This window comes from Peromyscus maniculatus, chromosome 14 (assembly GCF_049852395.1).
Source record: "Peromyscus maniculatus bairdii isolate BWxNUB_F1_BW_parent chromosome 14, HU_Pman_BW_mat_3.1, whole genome shotgun sequence".
Taxonomy (NCBI): domain Eukaryota; kingdom Metazoa; phylum Chordata; class Mammalia; order Rodentia; family Cricetidae; genus Peromyscus; species Peromyscus maniculatus.
In genome coordinates this window covers 70211965-70231895 of record NC_134865.1, presented here as the reverse complement: position 1 = coordinate 70231895, position 19931 = coordinate 70211965, and the positions used below count along the sequence as shown (strand labels likewise).

At 43.6% G+C, this 19931-nt stretch overlaps 1 protein-coding gene and 1 long non-coding RNA gene across 4 annotated transcripts in view; one reads left to right on the top strand and one right to left on the bottom strand.

Moving 5' to 3' along the window:
- The window catches only part of Ttc8 (tetratricopeptide repeat domain 8), a 64132-nt gene that overhangs the window by 7907 nt on the left and 36294 nt on the right, over window positions 1-19931 (bottom strand). For all 3 annotated transcript variants that reach the window (XM_006986855.4, XM_006986853.4, XM_042261032.2), the window contains 3 exons: window positions 16893-16978; window positions 12775-12862; window positions 10617-10727 (listed from right to left, as the gene is read on the bottom strand). In XM_006986855.4, coding sequence (XP_006986917.1) covers window positions 10617-10727; window positions 12775-12862; window positions 16893-16978 — 285 coding nt within the window. The remainder of the gene's footprint in view (window positions 1-10616; window positions 10728-12774; window positions 12863-16892; window positions 16979-19931) is intronic.
- Window positions 17287-19389, top strand: LOC121822444 (uncharacterized). Its single transcript, XR_006063559.2, has 3 exons — window positions 17287-18713; window positions 18807-19005; window positions 19293-19389. It is a non-coding gene; the product is annotated as an uncharacterized LOC121822444 (long non-coding RNA).

The window sequence follows — 19931 nt, the reverse complement described above, 5'->3', positions numbered from 1 at the left end:
CAGGCTCTGTTCGAGACAGTAGGGACGAAATTCGAACAAAAACATGAAGTCATCGTCCCCAGGGAGGTGACAGCTGGTGGGAAGACAAACAAATGAGTCAGTATAATGTCAGGGAAGGATGAGCAATGTACAGAAACAGTGTGGGGTGAGCAGAGAGCAAGGGAGGCAGGGGATGCTTGTTATCAGTCACCTCGGAAGAGGCCCTGGCTAACAGAGACCTAACTGAAGAGGGGTGTCAGATCCAGCATTTGTGGGGCATACTCTCCCTTAGCAGAGAGTCCAAACACACGAACTTAAAATGAAAACACTCAGAAGAAACATTTCCAAATGAGTCTGGCACAGGGGGCAGTGTCCAGGAGACCAGAGAGGCAGCCAGGGCCTTTTGAGGCCATACGGAGAGCCTCGGACTTCATACTAAGCTGAGAGGACATCAGAGGATTAGAAACATCGATGCCACACGCATATTGCATCATGTTTGAGGAATTACCTGGTGGCTGACTGTCAGCCATATCAAACAGGAAGACAGGGCCTAAGAAAGACCAGATGTAGGAAAGAGACGAAAGCCTCCGAGGCTTACATACAAGGGAGCTTTCTGCGGCTGTCGTATACATTTATAAAACACTAGTAATCACAAATAAATGTCTCTAGTGGTTATGACCTGCAAAAGAAATCAGGTTTGCAGAAAGAGCTGACACAAAATGACCCTGTAGATGATCTTTATTAGGGGAGAAAGCATTTTGATGAGTGACAGTCACCACAGGCCCCAAAGTGGGAGAGCACTGGGAGAGACTGCATCAGGGGAGACCTTCAGTTCTCAAAGCGGAGCTTCGTCAGGGGAGATGCCCACCATGCCCAGCGTGATGAGGGTCCTGAAGGAAAAGAACCTTCTGTTCCCAAGGACAAAGGTGGTTTCTGACTCTCAGAGGTTCTTGGGTTGGGGCGGGGTGGGCAAGTTCCATACCTTCAGATCTCACCTGGCCTGGCCTACATCCCAGGAGCCACAGAAAGGGAGGCACTAGCTTAAAGTACACAACTCAAGGTTGCCCTAAGTCCAAGGACCGGGGGCTGGGCTTGTTCACAGCTGCCGTGGAAGGGAAGGAACCAAATTCATTCTACGTGAATGAATCACAACCCATTTTGTCAGCTCTGTCCCAGAGCTGAGAGGGGTATGGCCTGAGTTCCAGGATGGGGCAGCTAGCAGGCCTGTGACATAACACTAATTTTATTAAAATTTGAGGCATATTCTCACCACGTTGCCCAGTGTGGACTTGAGCCCAAGTTTGAACTCTCCTCCTTCCTTAGCTTCCTGAGTAGGTGGACTGGGCCGACAAACATTGTTAATGAAGGTTACCACCTCTCAAATCCACCTCAAGGCCCAGTTCACCCTCCGTGAAGCTTTCCTTATGTCAACTTTGCAAAGCTTTCTTCTGCCTCTCACGTTACATGACATCCACTATCGCCCACACACTTGTTCTGATCACCGAAGGACTCTTACTAATATTAGATTTGAATCATTTTTATCAAACCCAAGAGACCCCACCAGCAGCAAGAAGCATCACACACTATTTCTTTGGACACACAACTTGTATTTGGCACAAGACTCACGTGACCACATCTGCATTCTTTATACATATAAAGTAATATGTAAAGTCAGTTCCTTCATACACAGTCAAATTCTTCCAAGTGCCCTCTTCACTTGGTCATCCATGTTCAGGTTTTTCAAAACAGTATTGTCTGTACTTTGTGCTCTGCTCTTTAAATTTTATCAATAATTTTATGTTTGTGGGATACGACGTGCAGCCTTGACAGGGGCATGGTGTAGAATGAACTTATCAGGCTAATACACACATCTGCAGCCTCTCCTACTTCTCATCTCTTCATGATGAAGAGGGTTAAGATCTACTGCAGTGCTCCTTACGAGTGCTCCCCACCACTGCTTGGGATTCAGGATTCACTTCCAAGCGCCTTTTGTGAGTCTGATGCCTGTGCTTTCTGGATTTAACCAGCAGGTGTCAACAAAAGCTTTCGGGCAACAATCAGAACTAATTACCATCTTCATTCACTATGTTGGCTAATTGGAATCACTGCCAGGTTTCCACAAGGGCTGCAGGTGAGAAAACGACACAACAGCTGCTACTTGACTACAAGGATCAAAGACAATGTGGGACAGATAAACACAGTGGAGCACTATTCAGCCACTAAGAAGACAGAGTTGTGTCATTCACAGGAAAATAGGTAGGGCTAGAGATCATCGTGTTAAGGGAAAGAAGCCAGGCTCAGAAAGACAAGCATGTTTTCTCTTATAATGGAATCTGGACGAGATAACCAGCAAGAAGGAGGACAGGACAAAGACACCAGTAAGGTGGTAAATAAGACCAAAGTCCATGAGACTCATTACTTTCTACAATGACTGTATGGTAACGAAGGGAAAGATGCTACATACTGTTAGAGACGTTCAAACACGGAAGAGGTTTTGTGTGTCTATGTGTGTATGTGTGTGCATGTGTTCTACTGTGCATATAGATACACATGCACATGTATGGGCATGCATGTGGAGGCCAGGTGTCAACCCTGGAGGTCACTCTTCAAGTACCAGCCACTTAGATTTTTGAGACAGGGCAGCTCAATGGCCGAGGAGTCCCAGTTAGACTAGGCTGCAGGTGCTTGAAGACCAAGTGCACCAATGCACTGTTCTTTCTCGATGGAGTAGTCAGCTCCAGTCAGAGCACGTTTTCTTTCTTATGTGGTGTATTTGTACACACACTTGTCTGTGCATGTGTGCATACATGGAGGCTAGATGTCAATGCTGGGTGACTTCTTCTATTGCTCACCTTCTTTTCTTTTAAGAAAGTGTCTCTCACTGAAGCCAGAGCTCACTGGTTGGGCTAGACAGGCTGGCCATGGAGTTCCAGGAATCTTCTGGTCACTACCTCCCCAGTGCTGGGGTACATGTGCACCACCACACCTGACTTCCTTCTGTGGGTTCTGAGGACTGACCTTGACCTCATGCTTGCCAGGCAAGCACATTACTATCGCCCCAGCCCACTGTGTATTTGCACTCTTGGACCACAAGTCCCAGATGATAAATTACCCAGTCCCTTTTCAGTGAACCTTGGTTTCTTGACATTTTTAACCAGCAGAACAGGATATAAAACATCTCTGCATAGCTGTACACTGAGGAAGAAAATGCCCAGAAGTAAAACTGCCCAAAAGAAGAACCACGTTTGACCTCTCTTTGGTGACTATAAACAGCTTCCGGGTGGGCTGCATCCACCATGCTCCCCGCAACAGGGCTCACACGTGGAGTCTGTTTCTTCACACCCTTGGCGACAGCCTGGGTTCTGTGGAACTTCTTCACCTCTGCCCAACCAGTCGAGTGGGAAGTGGCCTATGGCTGTTCAGCTTTAATTCTTTAACTCTGATGGAGACAGGGCCTTTGACACATGAGACATCATACCTGCCTTTCTGGGAGCTGCCTACCTGTGTCCTGTGTCTACTTCCTGAGCTAGCCTGCCTTTTGCCTTTTGTCACTGGCATTCTGTGCTGCTGTCACAGAATAGCACACACAGAATAATTTATAATGAACAGAAAAGTGGTCAGCTATGGTTTGGAGGCTGTTGAGCCCAAAATCAAATGGTGGCATCTGGTGAGGACCACCATACCTACCTGACAGTCATCTGTCATCCAGGCATGAGAGGCATTTTCACTGGGTGATATCTGAACCTTTTAGTTTGGTTTTATTTAAATTTTTATCTTTGCTACATAGGATTATTTTTTTGAGCCCGCAGAGTTCCACCTGCCTCTCTCTCCCCAGTGCTGGGATTAAAGGCGTGCGCCACCATGCTTGGCTTGGTCTACATAGGGAATAAAGTTCTCAAATATTTGTCTTTCGTGTTATGGATTTATTATTTGGTTTTGTATAAAAAGATTTTCCTCAGGTAGGAGTGACAGATGGCTCAGTGGTTAAGAGCACTGGTTGCTTTCCCAGAGGACCCGAGTTCCATTCCCAGGACCCACATGATGACTCACAAAAGGATCTGAATCCCTTTCTGGCCATGGGCACAACCTAGAATCAGCTGGGAAGAGAGTCTTACTGAAGAATCATCTAGATCAGGTTAGCCTATGGGATGTCTGTGGGAGCTGTGTTGACTACTGCTATAGGGAAGATCCAGTACACTGTGGGCATCACCATTCCCTAGGCATGGCATCCTAAACAGTATAAAAGGAGAGAGCTAGTTGACAGCAAGCTGGAAGGTGTTTATTCTCTCTTTGCTCTTAATTATAGGTGGGATGTGACTGCTTGAGTTCCTGCCTTAACTTCCCCCTGATGATGGTTTGTTGTTGTTGTTGTTGTTGTTTTGGTTTTTCAAGGCAGGGTTTCTCTGTATTGTTTGGGTACCTGTCCTGGATCTTGCTCTGTAGATCCAGGCTGGCCTCGAACACATAGAGATCTGCCTGACTCTGCCTCCTGAGTGCTGGGATTAAAGGTGTGCGTCACCGCCACCCGGCTCCATGATGGGTTTTAATTTGAAATTGTAAGGTGAATAAACCATTTCTTCCCTAAGTTGTTTTTGTCAGGATATTTTATCAGAGTAGTTTCATATTTTGAAGTTTTAACTCTTTTTAACAAGTTTCAATCTGAGAGCTGGGAACATGGCTCAGTCAGTAAAGTTATTATTGCAGAAACACTGAGGACCTGAGTTCAGTGCCCAGAAACCACATAAAAAAGCTAGGCATGGTGACAAGTGTGTGTAATCCCAGTGCCGGGGAGGCAGAGTCCAGGGGCTCCTGGCCAGCTAGGCTAGCAATTAGCCAGGCTAGACTAATGATGAGCCCCCAGCCTCAAAAACAAGTTAGATGGCTCCTACAGCCTGATACCAAGGTTGACCACTGACCTCACACACATGTGTGCACATACATGTATATGCATATACACAATTTAAATCTGGCTGAAATAATTTCTGTTTGTTTGTTTGTTTGAGACAGGGTTTCTCTGAGTAGCTTTGGAGCCTATCCTGGAACTCGCTTTGTAGACCAGGCTGGCCTCGAACTCACAGAGCTCTGCCTGCCTCTGCCTCCATAATTGTTTTAATATAAGAAATATTTGCTCATTTGCACTATTTTTAAAGTATTTAATTAATAACGTAGTAACTCAATTGACTTAACAACCAAACTTTGTCACATCCTAAATTTTCATATGGATTCTCTTTTGGTTCTTAAACTTATTCCTGCATCAGAATGGGTTAAATTATAATAGTTCTAGAATAGATTTTAAAAACACATACTTAAAATAACATTTCCATGTATGTAAATGCCACCTCAAGTGTGTAATAAACTTGATATTAGTTAAGTGATTTTTAGAGTGGTTATTTCTGAACCAATTCATGAAACATGGACTGCACTTACAGTTGAATTATTTGAAGTAAAATCGCAAATAGCTTAAGGATGTGAATGCTGCAGTGGTTTTGCTCAGAACAGCAAAAGAGTGTGTTCAAAATACAAAGGCCTGCGTCAAAGATGGATGGGCCACATTTCTTACATATGCTGGAGGCAATTTCCACACACAATAAAGTGGAAGGGCCACGAGAATAACATTTCCAGTGGTAGGTCTCTAATTTCAAACACTTTTTCGGCAAAGAATAGTTGAAATGAGGGCCTTTCTATCAAAATGTCTCAAAAAAAAATTTCAAAGCATGAAAACGCTGAACAAAGATACTTATCTTAAGCAAGTGTCTGTAAGAAACGCAAGGAAGCATGGGTAGTACAAGCTCACTGTAAAACAGGAAACACGCAGACCGTGACAGAATGAACGCAGCACCGGGAAAAGAACACGACAGAAGAGACCCCCAGAGGAAAGCAGAGTCCTCAGAGGCAAATGCAGTGTAGCCGCAAATAAGGACCTGGCTAATTATCTGTCAAACCACTGTCACACCAAGAGCAAAGGAATCCTCCAGAAATCCGGCTCTGGCGTGGTGAGCTTTGGCAGAGAGGAAATTAACTGTAAAGCCAGGGGCAGAGGGCGGGGGCAGGGGCATACTGCAGTAACCATTTCTACTCCTCGCTGTCTCTGTCCCTGCTGCAGCGAACTCCAGAGGAGCGACAGGCAGAAGGCAGCCAATGAAAGACGATAATCTAAGGACCATCGGGTGTGGTGGTACACAACAGCAATCCCAGCACGCTAGAGATGGAGGCAGGAGGATGGGGAGAGGAAGGCTAGAATCTGTTCGGAGCCATGGCCTCTCCCAGCCTTAGCAACAGTGACTGCAACAGACATGCATAGATGGAATTCTTCTAAAAGCAGCTGCGATTAAAAATGCTAACAGCTAAACCTTCTGTCAAAGAGGAGGATGAAGGGTCTGAGCGATGCCAAGGGCAGGGTCCAATGATCTAATCACCACCCAATGATAGCCACCACTGGCAACAGCAAGAATTCCCCTAGCTTCCAAAGGTGACTCTATTTTCTTTCTAAGTGTCTTGGTCAAAGATTCATCCATATTCCATTTATTTAAGGTCATAACAAGTAAAGATAAAAAATATTGACATTTGGTTTTGACTGGTTAAAGTCTTCTGTGTGTGTCTGTATTAAAGTTGTGTTTTAAAAAGGAAACTTTTTTCTAGTCAATTTAAACATTATTTTCATTAAAAAAATTATTTTGTTAGTAGGGTGTGGTAGCCTGTACCTATAACCCCAGATCTAGAGAGGCTGAGAGGAAAGCATCACTCCATGTTCAAAGACAACCTGCTCCACATTGTAAGTTCTAGGTTAGCCTGGGCTACAAAAAGAGACCCTGTCTCAAGAAATAAACCCAAACAAACAAAACACAGAATTCATGTTCCTCATACAAAATTTTGAAAATACAGTGTCAGGTTTCAAACCTGAGACAAAGGGTTAAGGTACTTATTTAACATATCGAAGGGGACCTGGCCAGCTAGGTTCTCTCTGCATCCCTCAGCCTCTTCCTGTTACAGGGCCCTCCTGGCTGGCATACTTCGCCCCCATCCTGAACTCTCCAGCCCAGGGGCTGGACTGCTCTTCCCTAAATAATGTAACCACTGTGGTTATCAGCACTCTGTACCTACGGGCCTCCTGGCTGCTGTACCTGGTCCCCCCCCCCCTTTCCCATTCCCTCCCCACTCTCCTCACATGGCACAGCTCAGTCTGGCCACGTCCATTTTAGACTCTCCCAGATCTTAGATGCCTCTGCCTCTGCTCTCCTACATATCTATAATAAATTTTCTTCTCCACTATACTAGGAGCAGTCATGTCCTTTCCTTTCCTTTTTCTTTCTTTTTGTTCGTTCATCTCATGCTGAAACCTGGGAACAGTCATGTTCCTTTTCTTTTCTTTTCTTTTCTTTTCTTTTCTTTTCATTCATACAGAAAGTGTAAGAAAATAAAAATCATCCACAAGCAATCATCTAGACATAGCAACCCTCAATCTCTTCCACTTTTGTTTGCAAGATAATTTACCAATATTACAAGTATCACCTTCCAAAGAATTTAAAGAAAACAGAGATGTGTTTGTTTAATATAGTATTAAAAGTTCTAAGCAATTTTTACAATAAAATATCAAAACTATATACACAGATGATTCTTTTATTTATAAAAAGATATTTAAGAGAATCTGTGTACAAGATCTTGAAATTTAAAGAGTGGCCAATATCAAACTGACTTTGAAAAAGTAATACATCCCTATTCACTATCATCAAATAGAAATTACAACATTTCATTCATAGTAATACATTCATTCACAGTTATACCTAGGAATACATGTGCGCAGGAAAGAGTTAACAGAAGACCCGAGACTGCTATTCTTAGGAAGGTATGCACTGGGGAACTCAGCTGATTGCTGCTCTCATATAAACTTTCCCCGATGACAAGAGTGCCTTGTTAATGTGACACCATTTGTACTATGGGGTTTGTGCTGATACCTGCTAACTGCAGAAGAGTCTGGAAAACTCTGGTACATGATAGGCATATGGTGTCCACACACAGGCTCTAATGAGATTTCTGGGAGATAATACTCTGCAGGAGTTGTCACAACTTGTTGCTGGGAGAATTAAGTGTGCTCCTTGTGACTCCATGTTGTAACTCTACTCTGCAGAGAGGCTCATTAAAAGGATGTTCTGAACAGAGGTGAAACATTCCATCCTGCAGGGAAGCTATTAAGCTCAAGATGTGAACAACTCAAAGGCCTCAGGAAGTCCCCCAAACTGACCAGATGCATTAGGTTCCTCTTTCCCCAAGCATATACACTGTCAAGGCTGCCAAGGAGCACTCTCAGCAAAGTTCCTAGGAGAGACTCAGACAAGATGAACCAGCCAAGCCACCTGGAGAAAGCAGACACCAGTCCAGCTGCCTAAGAGAAGCAGAGACCAGCAGAGCTACTGGAGAAGTCCAGACCACTCCCACTGCCTGAAAAGGACAGGTCTCCAACCTGTTGAGCTGCCTGCCTGCGGCTGGCAGTGGGCTCCAGGTTCCCAGCTTTATGAGCTGCCACCCATGCTGGGGTGGGCCTTGGCGATGCAACCGTCTCTGAGTCATTTCTGCTCCTGTAAGCACCCTTCACCTATACTCCTGTAAGTACCCATCACATATACTCCGTAAGTACCCTTCACCTATACTCTGTAGGTACCCTTCACCTATACTCCTGTAGGTACCTTCACCTATACTCCGTAAGTATCCTTCACCTATACTCCGTAAGTACCCATCACCTCTACTCCCGTAAGTACCCATCACCTCTACTCCTGTAAGCACCCTTCACCTATACCCTTGTAAGTACCCTTCACCTATACTCCTGTAGGTACCCTTCACCTATACTCCTGTAGGTACCCTTCACCTATACTCCTGTAAGTACCCTTCACCTATACTCCTGTAGGTACCCTTTATCTATACTCCGTAAGTACTCCTTCATCTATACTCCTGTAAGTAACCCCAATACAATTCCCTGGGCCCCCGATGTGAACTTTGGTGGTATCTGTGCTTTTGTCTGTCCTCGGTTCCCTAGCTGGAATAAACAGATGTTGATAGTCATGACACTCCACTAGCAGAGGTCTTTTGGAAGCTCATCCTTTGCTTCCTCTGAACTTTGCCCATGAGTCCTTTCCCTTTACTGGTTTTGTTTTATGTCTTTTTTTTTTTTTTTTTTTTTTTGTGGTTTTTCAAGACAGGGTTTCTCTGTGTAGTTTTGCGCCTTTCCTGGGACTCACTTGGTAGTCCAGGCTGGCCTTGAACTCACAGAGATCCACCTGGCTCTGCCTCCCGAGTGCTGGGATTAAAGGCGTGCGCCACCACCGCCCGGCGTTTTGTGTCTTTTATGCAGTGTGGTTTGCTGTGTTTTGGGAGCCTTACTAAAGCACTAGATTTTAGCATGGCTTGGTGACTCCCACCACAACCTTTCTGGGAATGACCACAAAATAGTCACAGGAGACAAAGAAAAATGAATTACGTCATACTTGAGTACGAAGAGAAAGCAGCCTACTGTAGTTGACGTTTTCTCTGGTCCTGCCCAGCCCCATGGACCCTGCAGCCACTTTTAAAATAATCACTCAGAAGCTTATATTAATTAAAACTGCTTGGCCATTAGTTCAGGCTAACTACTGACTAGCTCTTACATTAAACTCAGCCCATTTCTGCTAATCTATACGTCACCATGTTTTCTGTGGCTTTACCTGTGTGCCATTACATGTTACTCCCTGGACAGCGGGCTGCTGTCTTCTGACTCAGCCTTCTTCTTCCCAGAATTTGCCTTGTCTGCTTATCCCGCCTATACTTCCTGCCTGGCTACTGGCCAATCAGTGTTTTATTTATCAACCAATCAGAGCAACACATATTCACATCATACAGAACATCCCACAGCAGCCTACTTACCCATCCTGTCAATCAAATATTAACTGAATTAAATCTAATTCATTAGGCCTGCAAGGTTAAAAAAAAAAAGCAAAACAGTTCTTGAGACACCAGTCTTAATATGGAAGAGCAGGGAGATTAAATTTTCAACTGTAAAGGAAAAAAAAAAAACATAACAGGTGGTAGGCTTCCCTGATCTAGCCTCAGGATCATTGTAATGCTTAGTTATTAGCAGGGAAGAGAATTCAATGGAACTTTTCTACAGAATCTGAAAACATGAATCTAAAACTGTGTAAGAATAAGTAAGAGTCCAAACTGTGAAGGCAATTCTGACAAGGCATGCCTATCAGGGACCATTAGAAAACTATAGAAATGTAGCTAGTATGAGATTGAACAAACAGGCCAATGGAACAGACTAGACAGCTCTAGGAATATCTACCAGAAATGGAAAATACAGATGTTTGGTGCTACAGATCTTGGGAAAGGATTGTTAAGTGTGCTGACATAACAGTCTACCCACACAGGAAAAAATAAGTTAAATTCCTGTCTTGTATCACTGACCTCTGGGTATTTAAAATACTTCATTATAAAAAATCTACTTGAATTAAACACACACAGCAAAATCTCCCCTTATACTGCTGAATCACAGCCAACAATCTTCATTTTATAAACTGTGTTCCCTACTAGGACCCCAAGGGCCTATGAGCTTTTTAAAGTAGCACTCAACCTCAATTTTACACCAACTTTTAAGATAACATGAACCTTACCTCATAGATCCTGGCAATGCCACAAAGCAGGGTCACCTCTCCTGGAAACTTATCTAAGCCTTGTTTGAATAGATTTAAAGCAGTCACAGGTTGGTCCAATATGATATAGACCTAAACGCAAGGTATATTTCAATAAGATTACTGTACTGGTTTTTAAAATAATTGCATTTGCATGACAAGTTTTAATTATTGATTAGAAACAAATTTTCTCCCAGAAACTAAAGTAAGAATTTCCACAGACATAATTAGAGTCTAATAACAACTTTACAGTTTATCTGTACATTTTACATAAAATTTATCACCCCAAGAAATGCTTACTGTAGGGATATTATTGTCACAAGGGCTGGGTAATACCTAAACTAGAAAGGGTCAGGGGAACATCTCCCCACTGCCCACACCAACCCTCCACTCCCTAGGAGTCTCTGATATTCACATCTTTTGGTTTGTTTCTAGGCCCACTGAGTTCAACCAGGGTAATGCGCCTGACTATTGGTTTCAAGCTACCCACTGGAGCCTGGCAGGGCTTACCAATGGTACCCAACTGAAGACAATGGCTGTCCTTCCCCGGGAATATACCAATAGGCAAAAGTTCAGCAGGATAGAGTGTGGTCTTGTAAGCCCTTTCTTCAATCCATGATTGACTGATTTTAGGCTTAGTCTCATGCAAGCAATTGTAACTGCTATGAGGTCATGATTCAACGGCTGTGTCACGCCCAGAGGAGAGCAGTTCACAGCCTCTTCCCTCCCTTCCAGCTCTCACACTTTTCCTGCTCATAGCACACTTCTTAACTTGGAAATGTCTTTGCAGATAAGTCACAACAGTGTAATAACTACCACTTCATCAAGTGTTTTCTTTCAAAGTGGCCTTGATGAGGCTCAGGAGGTGACTTTATCCCAATACAAGTAGAGCTTCCCTTCTCTGAAATGTTTTACCCCAGAAGTGTTCTCAATTTCTGATTTTGGGGGTATTCTGGAGTACTGTGGAACCCAAATCTAAACACAAAATTCATTGATTTTTTTTTAAGTTTTTATTTTTATTTTATGTGTATGGGGTGTTTGTCTGCATGTATGTTTGTGTACCATGTGTGTGCCTGGAACCCTTGGAGGCCACCAGAAGGTGTCAGATCTCTTGGAACTGGAGTACAGATGGTTGTGTGCCACCATGTGGATGCTGGGAATCGAGCTGGATTTTCTGGAAAATGACAAATGCCTCAACTGCTGAGCCATCTCTTCAGCCCTCTCATTGATTTTTTTTTCCATCTACATGTAAGGCAGTTTTACATAATCATTTTATTACACCCGTGTTTCGACTGTGACACATCCCATGACATCAGGTGTGGAATTGTAGCATCATACAGTGGCATTCAGCATATTTCAGATTCGGGAGCATTCCAGATTTCAGATACTCAGATTAGGAATGTCCAATCTGTATTGAAAACTAGGTGGCCCTTGTATTAAAGCTACAGGTCACATCACAAAGCACAGTGGACTTGAATGCTTGCTGCTAACAGCCCAGTGATGCAGAAAACTTGACCTCTTGCAGTCTCGTCTTACTTAGCAGCACAAAGGAAAGTATAAACTTTGTCCTCTAGGGTTACTGCATGGATTAAATTAATCTGTCTTTACTAACAAGCCTGCTACAATATCCTATACTGAACTGTGCTCAGAACTGAGTATCTAATGTCCTATAAAACAATCCATGAAATGGTCCATGTTCTTAGAGCAGGGTTTGATAGTACAGCCCTGGAATCTCAGCTACCCAGGAAGCTGAGGCAGGAGGATGGCAAGTTCAAAGGCTTTCTGGACTATACAGTGAAATCCTGTTTCAAAAACAAAGGGACCTTGTTCTCTACAACCTGCTCAGGTTTGAGACAATAAATTGTAGAAAATGCCTTTCTATTACCTACAGGGTGGGGGATCTATGATATTTCCTTCTGTCCTAATAAGCAATCTGTCAAACGGATTTTCTTCTTTTTCCACAGCCATCAACTCCTTGTGCCGTGGGTACCCTCCATATGTTATTTTTCACTTGCTACAAAAAATAAGTCTGAACATATTAACTTGCCAAATATTCCAGAAGGAACTGGCAAATTTCCCCCATGCAATGGCCAGCACCCTAAGAAGGCAGTTTTCACTCAAGTTAAGAATATTTACTTACTTTCGCCAGATAGAGAAATGTGTCTACCATTTCCTGCTGCTTCAGGGCTGACTTAAACTGCTTCTCTGCTTCCCGGTACATTCCTAACCTAGAAATGGCCATTCAAAAATCAGACATTCAATTGAAAAATCAACACTACATCATATTTTTTTTTCAAGCCCTGAGGATATGAACAGACACATCTCATCTTGGAGCAAGCATATATCAAAGCAGGTGAGGCTGTGCACACAGATAGTAACATGTATGTTAACAAAAGCTAGCAAAAAGCCACCTGTCTCCCATGGTCACGAGCTAGCTAAGCCTCAGATGGTGTGTAAAGACGACAACCTAGCTGCAGCAGGACCAAGGGCTGTCTCTAACGGGGTCACGTCAGTTCACCACCGTGAGAGCTTACGATCAGCTGCACATATGGCAAGTGACCTGGATAGCTGTGGAGCTGCCACTTCGTTTCTTTGAAAACATCTCCTTCCTAAGACAACCCCCCCACCCCCGCTAGTTATCCCTATACTATTTTACTGAAAGCGACAATTGCCACGTGCATGCTACAACTGTATCATCATTTTTTGTACAAACCTTGTTTTCCTCTGCCCTTAGTAGCTGGCCTGCTCTGTGAATCTGAAACTTGATCCTTGCCTAAGTGGTGGTCTTGACGTCACTGTCAATGTCTGTGGCTCAGGAAGCACTGTTCCCACCAGGACAATCACCGAAGCACACCTGGGCTATGATTTCTGATAACAATTCATTCTCAGCGCTCTATGAGCGACTTAGATATATTTTTGGTAAAATAAACTAAAAATTATTTACAATCTGCCCCATTGTGCTAATGCCACATAAAGGCTGGGAAGAATAGCTTTGATCATTTTTTCCTGATCTAGACTTCAAGCGTTGGTGGAGCTATATACTAGCAGCCGCTGGAGGAGGGCATTCAAGAGCGGTAAGGTGGCTTCAACAGGTTAGTGTAAAGTTAGAGGGCATGTAACGAGGCAGAAGCCCCTTCCTCTTAAAGGTCCCATCCACTTCACAGACTATGTATGAAATATTATCAAAGCACCCCAAAGTTCTGAGAAACAGGAATAATAAAAAATAAAATGAAGTTGCCACACAAATTATTGAACAAAAGCATGGAGTAGGCCATATTCAAAGATGTCTAGGGAATGGGAGACAGCTCAGCTGGTAGAGTGTCTGAAATACAAGCATGAGGACCTAGGCTCAATCCCTCAGACCACATCAAATCTGGGCCTCCTGACATGCGCATCCAATGCCAATGCTGAGGAGGCAGAGACAGGTGGGTAGATACTGGACCTTTCTGGACAAGCAGCCTAGCCCAACCGGCCAGCCTCAGACCGAGAGAATGTGTGAAAAAAGGTGTAAGGCACCTAAGGAAGGACACCTGGAGTTGACCTCTGACCTTCACATATGCACGTATGCACACATTCTCTCTCTCTTTATGTCTCTCTCTCTTTATGTCTCTCTCTCTGTCTCTGTCTCTCTTTCACACACACACACATACACACACAAACACACTTTTATAAAACACATTTAGACACATACAAAAAAATACACAATAAAAGACACATCAGTTAAGTTCATAGACTCAAGCCAATATCAGAGAATCCAGAAAGACACTGCCAACCTTTTCCCTGCCAATGAACTCAACAGAAGTGCGAGGCATCACCGTACCACACTTCACCATGTTAAAAAGATGTGAAAATGCAGAGGGTAATAAGCACGCCCTTAAAGCGATAACAAGGGCTAAATGTGTTCACTGACTTCGATGGCCAAGAGAAAAATTACCTGTAGAAAGTGAGTAAATCAAGAGAACAGTGGATGACGATTCAACTGTGAGATAAGGTGTGTGCTGGCATGCCTTTCCAAGGGGAAGCAGCTATGACATGAGCCCACAGGCAGGAAGTGGAGGGCACGTCAGGGCCAGGCTAAGGAATCTGGTCTAGCTGAAGAGGACATAACAATACAAACAGTGAGAGACATGGGAAAGCAGGTCGGCTGGGAGAACAGCGTTAGACACACTGACAGGCTGAACGGAGGACCATCAAGGAGTCCCGGAGCAGCTGGTCTGTGCACAGCTCCCTCACTATACTCAGGCAGGGTTGATGAGATGAGAGACTGGAGGCAGAACACCCAGGGGAGAGGTTACTGTGAGAACTCAACAGACATGACCATGCCCAGAAGTAAGTGGTTCTCAACTTGTGGGCCACGACCCCTTTGGAGGACAAATGACCCTTTCACAGGGGTCACATATCACACGCATATCCTGCACATTAGATATTTACATTATGATTCATAACAGTAGCAAAATTATGATTATGAAGTAGCAACGAAAACAATTTCACGGTTTGGGGTCACCACGACCAGAAGCACTGTATTAAAGGGTCACAGCACTAAGAAGGTTGAGAACCACTGCAGTAAGTGATAACAAAATGTCCAGAATTAGGGCCCTGGAGTGGGGCTGGGTAGGAGAGGAACTTCAAGAGTGCAGAGATGGGGGCAGGAGAACACAGAGGCCAGGAACAAAGGCTGAAGCCAGCTTCAGACTACATCCTCAGTGAGGCGTCTCTGAGTTCTCGGTTGACGTCACAAGCTCAGCCAACTTCAGAATACATCCTCAGTAAGGCATCTCTGATTCCCTCAGTTGACGTCACAAGCTCTTTCTCTGGGTTCCCAGTGTGCCATGCCCTTGCTTCCGTAATAACAGGAGTCATCATAATAATTATTTGTTGTCTGCCTCAGCATTTAAAAGTACAATCTAATAAATCTTTGTGGTCCCATTTGAGAGTGATTGCTCATTATATTTGGCTAAGTGGGTGACTGTATAAATGAGTGAACACATAGTAAAGATGTTCCGAAGAACAGAACAATAACTTAATATGATAAAATGCATTCATTTGAAAGAAGACACACTTGGAGAAATGGCATCATCTATGGGCAGCACAAAGAGTCTGAGTTATGCTTTCCTTTAATTATTAACCATGTCTGAAGGTTTTGTATGGAAGCTCAAGATGCTAAAACTGTCTTTAAGAATTAAAGCCGTAAGATTTTAATGTTAGAATGACCTCACATTATCTTCTAGTACAAAACACTTTTCAATTTATCAGTGGAAAAAATGATTCAGAGTTGTATGTGCGAAGTCTAAATGGAGAGTACTCCTCATTTCCACAAGAGCGACAAGCACGCTTCCAGCCCATTTACTTCCTTTTCCTCACAGAGCACTGGTCTGGAAATGTTGATGGTTGCTCACAATAGTGGATGCCTATTTGATTCTTAATAATACAGAGCAATTTACCATTATAAAGTATGAATTTTCCATCTTTCCCAGAGGTTCTGAATTTTCTGAATATCAGCAGCAAGTTTCAGATGGCACTAAAATTAGTAACAACTTTGCTGACCTCTCGGCTTGTTTTCTTTTGGATGTATTTAAACATTAAGCACATTTAAAAAACATTCAGGTCCTAGAAAAACAATAAGGGTTATGGAAATAGGAGCTGAGTGTGGTAGATTGCTAATCCTGGCACTCCAAAGATTGAGGCAGGAACATCATGAGAGCGAGGCCAGCCTGGGCTACATAGTGACATTCTGTCTGAACTAAATAAACACAATGTTAATATGAGAATCAGAACCAGAAAATGAAACTGAAATTCTTGCATATCACTTCTCAGCTCTATGAATTTAGACAACTTGCTTCACCTTGGCCAGGCTCAGTCTTCCTCAACCGAGCAGCTACCTCCAGCAGTCTCAAGCGAGATGAGGTAAAGCACAAACAAGCTGGCTCTTGTCTGCAGGGCTCCCTACAGATGGGAGGCATTTGTGTGAGGAACTGAGAGCCAGGAGGACAGACCTAAGTGAGCACTCTGGGTTCTAGTCCCAGGTCTGTCACTAATCAGCTCATGAGGAAAATCACAACCCAGCTCTGCCTCAGCTTCCTTGTGTGACGTTCTTAGGGCACCAGGTCTTACTGCTTTATGTGATGGCTTAGAAAATGTTTGCTCAAATAAGCCCAGGTTGTCACTGCTTCATGAGGACAGTTGGTTTTTCTCATGATCCTATCTGATGGCACGAAACACTTCTCCTTTGAAGACTGTCACAGACGATGAAGGTCTTACCTGTAGTAACATTTCCCAATCTGCACTTTCCACCACCAGTCCTTGTACTGAGAATGCTCCGTGGAGAGGGACGCCAGATCCAAAGCCTTTGGAAACAATTCAAGACAGGCAGGAGGATAAATAATTAAATAAGCCACACAATTAGCATCCATCAAAACATGTACTAGAAATTAGATAGAAACTCAGGTTGCCCAAGTTTCCAGATGGCCCCGCAAATTTCCCCTAAATAATCAGTTCCAGGCCAGGGGGCTGGCAGCACAGAAGTTGGAGACATTGGTCGAAGGGAAGCAGATGCACAATAAATCAGAATACAATTTTAATATACAAGGCACGGAACTGAGATTTAAAACACTAGGATTGTACTCTCTTCCTACTTCGTATCTATTCTCTAAAGATTCAAAATGCCTCAAAACTTGGCAATGTCAAGCTTTCTGTATGTGAGGTGGGTCCAGCAGTAGTCCCTGTTGAACACAGATGTAGAGAAAGAAGGACCAAGTAAGTAGAGAGAAAAGGGGTTTGGAAGGGCAGGAGCCATTGCCCCTTCAGGGGTTGAGTATTTGCCTCACATGCCTGACCAACCCGAGGTTCAATGTCTAGTTACACCAGAGGAAGAGTGAAGCATGGGCTTGCTATTGCTATGCAGGCGTGAGACATGAGTTCAGACCCCAGCCCCCAGGAAAAGCTGTGGATGGTACCGTGTACCTGTAACCTCCATGCTGGAGGTTACACCATGGATTCAGAACAAGAAAGAAAGGGGTTTGGGGATGACACAGAAGAGGCAAAGAAGTCTGAGTATTTGGGTTACTGCTGCCTTCAATGATCACAACTCCATAGCTCTGATGTCACGTTACCTTCTAGTAATTAACATTTTTCTCCATATTGTAACTATTTACTCACTTCTTTTTTTTTTTAAGGACTCGTGTGCGCGCGCGCATGTGTAAGTGCCTGCAGAGGCCAGAGACGTCACATCCCCTGGACTTGGTGTTCCAGGTGGTTTGTACACTTCCGGATGTGGGAGCAGGAACAGGAACTAAACTCTGGCCTCGACAAGAGCAGTATGACCTCAGCCACCTCTCCACCACAATCCCGTAGCTTTTCTATCTTTTTCCTTCCATGCTTTTCCATGATCAGACAAGAGGTAACCAATTAAGAATTGGGATTTTTATAGAGAGGAAGGAAAACCTTTCGACGGAGGAGAAAGGGAGTAAGTCTTTACACAACTGTGAAGTTCACGGAAATCTAAAAGTTCTATAAAGATTCAGTGAATCGAACTGGAGTTATCAGTTAAATGAGAATTCTAATTTTTATACTTGTTTTCTCATTGTTGGAACTGCTTTGTTCAGAGTCAGTGTTAATATAATCATGAGAGCCAACAGTTCCATTAAAGGAACACTTGGTTGCTCCACTTCTATTATCTCAAAATGCATCCCCTATTACTGTCCTCTTTAATATCAGCTCTCTTCTGAAATGAATGCCAGAAAAGTCCCCTCCACCTCCTATTGCAAAATTAATTACTTTTCCATTTGTTCTCTATCTCTCTTGCTCCAGGGGAGACCTCTAAATATGCAAACTACTTATCCAGGAATGGTGTCACCATGCTGAGCCTCTAATGGACCTAAAAAACCAACATCTCTACTTGAATGCTATGGAAATTAAAAACAAGCTACATATGATTATACTTTCATGTGCTTATTTTTCTTTTTCCCCTCTAGCCAGAAGTAAAAGTGAAGATGAAAAGAGAGAAGTATGACTTCAAGTGGTATTGTCTCTGGAAACACTGAGAAACTTGTATTTTTAGAGGGGTCTAATCAGGCATGCACTGTAAATATCTATGCATATTAACTCTGACTCAATCTTTATTAAGCCCTTTCTCAGCAAATAGATCACATTCACTGCCATGTTTAATGTACACAGATCTTCTACTGTCTTTGGAAAAAGCCTCCATTTGAATGCTTCTTATGTACCCTGACTTCCTAAAGTTAGATCCAGTGCTTATGACGGGTAGCCGAGTTTGCCTTCAGATACAGTCCTGAATCAAGTCGTCCTATGGAGGAACCAGATGTTCCCGATAATTCAACTAAGGAAAATATAAATTGCTGAGACAATAAAAATGGTAAGAAAAAGTTACATCTTAGCAATTCTTATTCACATGAAGACTTGGGCTGAATTAGACAAGAATACTTGTGATGATTTCGGAAAGCCCCTGCCCTCCCCCAGGGGAGACCCTTCGTGGGCATTTGAATGAGACTGTTCCTATAGGCTTATGTACTCGAACACTGGCCCCCAGTCGGTGGCACTGTCTGAGGGGGGTTAGGAGGTGTGGCCTTGTTGGAGGAAGTGTGTCACTAGAGGCCAGCTCTGAGAGTCATTTCCAGTTTTCTCCCTGCTTTGTGCTTACAGTGCAAGATGTGAGTTCTCAGCATCCTGTTCCAGCTGCCATGGCAGCCTGTTACCTCCAATCAACCATTATGGACTCTGACCCTCTGGAACCATACGCCAAAATAAACTCTTTCTTCTCTATGTTGCCTTGGTCATGGTGCTTTGTCATAGCAACAGAAAAGTAACTAATATGCCTTCTTTCCATCTCCGCTGTTCAGGAATGCTGTGGGGTGATCTGTATGTCAAATGTGTTGCTCTGATTGGTTAGTAAATGAAACACTGATTGGCCAGTGGCCAGGCAGGAAGTATAGGTGGGGCAAGCAGAGAAGGGAATTCTGGGAAGTAGAAGGCTGAGGCAGAGAGACACTGCCAGCCGCCACCATGACAAGGGAGATGTAAGGTACCTGTAAGCCACAAGCAACGTGGCAAAGTATAGATTAACAGAAATGGGTTAATTTAAGATAGAAGAAGTAGATAACAAGAAGCCTGCCACGGCCATACAGTTTATAAGTAATATAAGAGTCTGTGTGTTTATTTTATAAGTGAGCTATAGGACTGCTGGGGCTTGGTGGGACCTGGAGAGAAGCTCTCCAGCTACACAGGAAGGCCACTGAGTTCACAAGAGGCACTGGAGAACGGCTTGCTCAGGTCATTAACTGG